Below are 7,219 nucleotides of genomic sequence, written 5' to 3'. Positions count from 1 at the left end.
AGGCATTCAAGAAAGGAACACTAGTAGGAAGCCGCAACTAACAAAAAAGAGGAGGTAAAGATGTTGGGTTTTCAAAAAAGTACAAAACCTGCTCATACAAGAAAAATATCATTGTTGAAAAAGTTCTAGATGCCCGACCAATGATAGAACAGCTTGAAACATCAACTCCCCCAAAAGACAGTGATTTTGGAGTTGAGTTGTATTTTATTTCTAAGAAAACCATTAGGGAGGTAATGGAGTTCAATGGTAGAGTGACCATTTCGTAACAAAATGATAACGTAAGTGACTAAAACGTAACATTTCAAACATAAGTGACTAAAATGTAATCTGAGGCAAAAAAAAGTGACTATTTTTGTAGTTTGCCCATAACTAATTCACTCACAGAATTAAGCCAACTCATAATAGATGAAAATAAGAAAGTAGGATGGTTTCACCTCTAAATTCTTATTATTTGTTGCCCAAACAAATCATCCGATTGAACCTATTGACAAAGACCATAAATTGTAAATTCAATGTTCTTTTCAACCTTGATAGACACAGAAGGGAAGGCATTCAAGAAAGGAACACTAGTGGGAAGCCACAACTAACAAAAAAGAGGAGGTAAAGATGTTGGGTTTTCAAAAAAGTACAAAACCTGCTCATACAAGAAAAATATCATTGTTGAAAAAGTTCTAGATGCTCGACCAATGATAGAACAGCTTGAAACATCAACTCCCCCAAAAGACAGTGATTTTGGAGTTGAGTTGTAGTTTATTTCTTAAAAAAAATTTAAAGAAAACCCATTACCAGAAACCCCTTCTAAACAAAATTTGATGATTGCAAGAGCAGAAACCAAACGAAATTAAACTTGAAAAGAAAAATCTGCTAACCTGAAAATGCATTGTTGTGATAAAAGAACCAACTTTGAACGCGTTTGCAGAGAAAGTGTGAAGGAGATTTTAGGAATAATTTTCTTTATTTCTATTCGATGATGGTCGGAATGGTTATTCAAAGCCATCACCACTAAATCCGTATTACGCATTTGAGGGAATAGAAACGCTTTAAGTGATTCGAAAAAATGAAGAAACCGTGAACCAAACAACAACATTACTATTCGTCTAAGAATAGGGAGGGAATGGCTATGCCATTCCCCCCAATCAAACGTGGCCTTATTGTAATGCAAGATCTAACAATCCTCGAGTGTTTTGGCAGTAAAAGACGAGGTGTAGTACAAAAGAGTGCGAGTTTGATTCCTTTCAAAAGTGTTGGGTTTAACTTTTTTTCTCCTTTTGAATCCCAAATGCAGTTTAATTTAAATTTCTTTGTGCATTAGATGTAATAAAAAAATAGATTAGTTGAGTGGTTATAGACTTTGAAAGGTCACTGATTCAAAGCTTTTGATGATATATAAATAATAAATAATTACGCGTTTAGTGATTATAGAGATATTTATAATATTTTTTTAAATTTTATATTTATAAATATAAAAAATATAAATAAAATAAAATTTTATTGAAGTTATAAAGTACATCAAAATTATGTTTTAAATAAAAATAATAATTTTGGAATTAGATTGATCCAAATCACAATTTCAAGCCGGGCCCCGGTTGGGCCCTTTTGAGAGATCAAATATCGGGTAAGGCTTTTTACATTATGTATAAGAAACTTGTACAAAATCTATCTTATTTCTTCAACCTCCGAAAGAACCCTAGCGGCGACTACACCAGTTTCAAAACCCTAAGCTTTCAACAATGGTAATTTACGTCTTTCCATTTTACTTCTTTTTTTTTCTGTCTTTTTTTCTTTTTCTGTTACAGTGTGGTGAATGATCAAATTTTGATAGGCGGATGTGGAGACAGAGGTGGCGGCGGCCGGAGTGCCTAAGAAGAGAACATTCAAGAAATTTAGCTTCAGAGGCGTTGATTTGGATGCTCTTCTTGATATGTCCACCGATGAGCTTGTCAAGCTCTTCCCCGCACGTGCTCGTAGAAGGTAATAAGATTAAAACAAAAAAATTCATTCTTGCAGACCATTTTTCAATTGTTTTTATTATGTGATTTTAGGTTCCAAAGGGGTCTCAAGAGAAAGCCCATGGCATTAATTAAGAAACTCCGCAAGGCGGTAATTTGATCTTAACTTTCCTCTTTCCTTACTTGTTTTGTCAATTATATTTATTGGATTAATGTTTAGATCTAATATCGATGTTGAGTTAGTAGGGAATGTTATATTCCATTTTGTTGAAAGTTGGAGCTTTGCTTGAAGCCTAACAGTCAATACTGTTACTTGAAACTCTTATTTATGCTAAAATTAAGTATATGATTAGAGAATTTATTATGTCTGTGCCATTTGTTTCATGTCTCAGATTTTACAATTCTGAAATGCTCCTTTGACTTCTCATTTTTCTTGAAGCACCCATGTCCGAACTTGTATCCCGAGACATGGATATGGGGATATGATCTCTAAATATCCTCCAAACCTTAAAAATGGTCTAACTATACCCATGTTGGATACATACCCTTATTTGACACTCACTCATGTTCGAGTAACATAGATTACTATATATCCTTTCTTTTTTAAAGTGAGAATCAATTTTCTTTAGGAATGAAATTATAGCAAACCCTAGTAGCTGAAATTGAGTCTCAATGTCTGAAGAGTATTGTTGTAAATTGTTATTATTGTAGCCTTTAGTTGAACAGATTGCATTGATTATGTTCAAATTATGTGCCAAAACCTTGCATGTGCGTAACAGATTCTAATCCTTGTTATATTTAATTATGTTTCGAATCTATTTCTGATTTTATAAAGTAACGGCTCTCATATTATTCTACTTGCCACTAACTATCAACCTATGTTGCATGCATGAAAACACTATGCTTCATTTGTCTGCTGTTTTCTTAGATTATTTTCCTTTTAATTTTCCACATTCTGATCCATTGCTTTTTAAAACTTCTGTTTGTTGCTGAATTGTCTTTTTAATTCTAGCTTTAGAGAAATTTATGTTGATTCAATGTTATGAATGTTCTTGGTCATTCTATTCAAGATACCCCTTATTCTTGCCTAATATTTGCTCTGGTATATTGAATCAGAAAAGGGAGGCCCCACCGGGTGAGAAACCAGAACCAGTCAGAACCCACCTGCGGAATATGATTATTGTACCTGAAATGATTGGAAGCATTATCGGTGTGTACAATGGCAAGACATTCAACCAGGTTGAAATCAAGCCTGAAATGATCAGCCATTACCTTGCCGAGTTCTCCATTTCGTACAAGCCCGTTAAGCATGGTAGACCTGGTATTGGCGCCACCCATTCTTCTAGGTTCATTCCTCTGAAATGAAGTCCATTTCTGCATCTTTACTTGGAAGAGACATTTTGGTTGCTGCAGCTCTAGTATTTTTATTTAATGACAGTTTCATATGCTTTAAGTTATGTTAGATACTGAGACTTACGCTTGCTTATTTATTATTAAGGTTGTTAAGGATGAGGATTTTGGTAATTTGATACATCTTTTGTTAATCATGGCTGTCCCTGATTAGTCTTTCTACTTAAAATTTTCAGCTTTTCAAAAGAGTGCTTTTGGGCCAATTTTTGACTTGGGAGAAGCATTTTTTCTCTCTCAAAAAGCAGCTTGTTTAGTAATGCTTTTGTCCAAAAGTGTTTCTGTCCCAAAAGTGCTTCTTAGAAGCAATACTAAACACATCTCTACTTTAAAAGTAAAAAAAATTCAATACTTTTAGTTTTTCAATTTAAAAATTCTAATCCAATAATTATTATTGTTTGTAATTTTTGTTAAAATTTGTCAATTAAACATGTTTATTTTTTGTCAATAATTTATAACATCATATGATGGTAGTTAGTCAACATGTTAGTATTTTTTGACAAAAAATACTAACATTAATGATTGGATTGAAATTTTTTAATTAGAGTATAATTTTTTACTTTTTTTCAACTTCCAAACCCTAATCTCCTCAGGAACCCTTTCCCCTCTCCAATATTTTTCTTTTCAATTCTTTTCAATTTTCTTTTTACTTAATTTAATTTGATTGATTTTAGGGTCTAAAACTAGAAACAATGGAAGGTATTTGCTTTTGCTTACTTTGTGCTGCTTTGATTCCGAATCCAATTCGAATTTCTCGGTTACCTAAATCAGTTTTAATGAGTTCAAACTCGAGTTCAAAGATGTTCATCAAATGTTGGATGTCTTGTTTTGTAAACTCAATGCCAGGTTAGATGAATTATTCTCTACTTTGAATGATGTTTTTGCCCATCCGGATCTACACTCGCATTCTATTTTATATGTCAATGTTAAAGCTACCATTAAAGAGTTAACCTTGCTTTTGAGATGTTGCATTGTAATTTTCAAATTGCTTGTGTTGGATCAAAGGCTTGTCGAAAAAGGTTGAATTCTTTTAGGGATACTAAGGAAATGTGTTTCTATGGAGTTAAACGGAGAGAATGAGAAACCTTGTAGTAGTTTTGAGGAGGTTTTTACATGAATGTATGTATGTCAAGAATGTTTCGTCTGCTTCAGCTTTAAAGAAAGAAGGCTGGACGGTGGTGTCATTGGTTGGAGAGATCACCAGAGGAGGTCGGACAGTGGCTAGCGGTGTAGAAGCAGGGCAGTTGGATTAGGAAAATGAGAAAGGAAAAAACAAAAAAAGTAAAAATGGGCCAAAGAGGACACCTCGTGTGGCGGCGCACAAGTGGCCAGTATTGCCACGTCAGCAAAAAAGTAATAGCGCTAGACTCAGGTACCAATATAGTGGACAAAAAAAAAAATTTAGGTATCAATCTAAACAAAAAAAAAATCATAAATATCAATCTAGGAGAAGTAGACAAGCTCGACTATCAATTTTATATTTAACCTTAAAAAAAGTAGAGTTGACAAAACAAGCTTGAGCCCAAAAGTTCAGCCAGGTTGATTTGAGCCCGTAACGATCTGAGCCCAATAGAACTTGAGACTGATAAAGCTCAAGTCTGTAATAATCTGAGTCACCGATTTGATTTGAGCCCAAGATAAATTTAAATCAGAACTGAAAAAAACTTAAATTCATAAATAAATTGTCAAAACAAAATTAATAATTAATATAACTATAAGATATTACGTAAAATATAAATAAATTATAATTATTTATTCTATGAAATGTATTCATAGAGATTACATTTTTATATTAAAATTATTAATAAAAAATAAGTAATAATCAATTTTGTGTTAAATAATAAAGTGAAACACATAAACTACTATTATAAAATATTTTAATACAATAATTATATATAATAAATATATCAAATTAATAATTATTCAAACTTATAAAATTTAAATTTAATGATAATATAAAATATATAATGATATAATATAGTATTTTGAATAATATAATAAGTAAGGTTATAATTATCACAAATGATTAAAGATGATATATTATGTAATACTAACAACATTATGATATGAATGTTTTTATTGAAAAACAATATTAGAGAAGGAATAGGAAAAGGAACGACGGAAATTAGAGTTTTAGATTTATTTAATTGCTTTATTATATCAGATTTATTAAGAGTTTTAGTTTTACTTATTCTCCCTATTATATTAGGTTTTTTATTTCCCTTATAAACTCTAAGTTAGGAATTCTATTAGGACTCTTTCCTTTGTTATTAACAACCTATAAAAAGGCTGCCAATATGAAATAAAGAATTAAGCAATTTATTTTTATCATAAACGTTATTTTGGGAAGGGGTTAAGTCAAGGACGAATTTGCCTTTTGAGTAACCATAGGTCGAAGTAAGAACTCTTTCTCGTCTAAACCTGTGACTAGATCCTATGCCAAGGCACATAACAACTTGGTACCAGAGTCAACTATCATGGGTGACGAAAAGACTTTGATAGCCAAGCTGGAGGCTTTCATGGAACAAATGGCTATAAGGCAACAATCATTAGAGGAGCAGGTGACGATGTTATCTCTTTCGGTCCAAAAGACAATGAAAGAGGATTCAAAAAAAAAATGAAGAACAAGGCAACAGCGGAGGTAGAAGAAAGAATTCAGACTCGCAACACGGAGGGTACATGGTACCACGAAACTCTAAGATGGAATTTCCCACTTATGATAGTGTTGGAGATCCTTTAGGGTGGGTGAAAAGATGCGAAATTTTTTTTGGCAATCAACGAACTAACGAAGAAGACAAAGTAGGCTTAGCCGTATTCCATCTCTTAGGAGAGGCACTATGGTTTGATCAAATAGAAGAAGAGGAGGCAAATCTTAATTCGGGGCACTTCAAAGAGTGTTGTCATGTAAGGTTTGGGCCGCCTATGAGTAATAACCCCTTGGGGGAACTTGCAAACCTAAGACAAACTGGGGCTGTAGAAGAATCTCAACGTTAATTTCAATCACTACTGGCCAGGACTACTGATCTAAAACCTTGACAACAAGTAGACCTTTTTACAGCAGGGTTGGTAGAGGAACTTAGAATTGATATTGAGATGCAACAACTGGGAAACCTTAGAGTTGCAATGAACATGGCTTGAGCTTTGGAACGTAAACAAAAAGTCTTTTCCAAAATGTTATCTCGAACCAATCTAAACTAACCAACTTCCCAAAACACTAGCAACAATTCGATCATTCCAACAACTAAGAGCTTTGCAAAGAGAGGGGGACAAACAATGAAACCAATGGGGAATAACAACAAAATAGGTTCTTCCGTACCATTTATCAAGAGATTGACAAGGGCAGAAATGGTGGAAAAAAGGGCTAAAGGATTGTGTTATAATTATGATGAGTCTTATTCCATGGGACATAAATGTAAAATGTTATTTTGGATAGAAGTACCAGATATTGAAGATAAACAAGATGACGATAAGGTATATGATCTTGAAATCTCTTTACATGCCATCAGAGGAACTTACAGTTCATCTACTATGCAACTAATAGCAAATGTGGCAGGAAAAATAATGTTAGTCCTTGTTGATTCGGGTAGTACACATAACTTTTCTACGTGAAGGTTTAGTGTTAGGATTGGGACTGAAAATACGGAAGAAAAAATCCGGGCTGTAAGTATGTGTGGCAAATAGAGAACGATTTCCAAGCATATACATTTGTAAATCAGCACAGTTCGTGGTGGTATATGACAACTTTCAAGCTGATTTTTATTCAATACCATTAGAAGGGTTTGATGTGATTTTGGGGGTTAAATGGTTGTGTACCCTTGGTCCAATTTTATGGGATTTCAACTCCTTGACTATGCAATTTGCAA

At 33.2% G+C, this 7,219-nt stretch overlaps 1 protein-coding gene across 1 annotated transcript; it reads left to right on the top strand.

Moving 5' to 3' along the window:
- Positions 1–1,585: 1,585 nt before the first annotated feature.
- Positions 1,586–3,493, top strand: LOC105777917 (40S ribosomal protein S15-4). Its single transcript, XM_012601432.2, has 4 exons — positions 1,586–1,733; positions 1,823–1,971; positions 2,043–2,100; positions 3,066–3,493. The coding sequence occupies exons 1-4, from the start codon at positions 1,731–1,733 to the stop codon at positions 3,312–3,314; spliced, it is 459 nt and encodes a 152-aa protein (XP_012456886.1). The 5' UTR covers positions 1,586–1,730; the 3' UTR covers positions 3,315–3,493.
- Positions 3,494–7,219: the final 3,726 nt, after the last annotated feature.

The sequence above is a fragment of the Gossypium raimondii genome, chromosome 10, assembly GCF_025698545.1.
Source record: "Gossypium raimondii isolate GPD5lz chromosome 10, ASM2569854v1, whole genome shotgun sequence".
Taxonomy (NCBI): domain Eukaryota; kingdom Viridiplantae; phylum Streptophyta; class Magnoliopsida; order Malvales; family Malvaceae; genus Gossypium; species Gossypium raimondii.
Note: the sequence above shows the minus strand (reverse complement) of the source record. Positions and strands in the feature narration are given on the sequence as shown.

What these genes read in the sequence shown, in the direction of transcription:
- LOC105777917 (XM_012601432.2), top strand. An exon ending in CCCGCACGTGCTCGTAGAAG is followed by an intron (nt 1,972 to 2,042) that starts GTAATAAGATTA and finishes ATGTGATTTTAG; the next exon opens with GTTCCAAAGGGGTCTCAAGA. An exon ending in TTAAGAAACTCCGCAAGGCG is followed by an intron (nt 2,101 to 3,065) that starts GTAATTTGATCT and finishes ATATTGAATCAG; the next exon opens with AAAAGGGAGGCCCCACCGGG.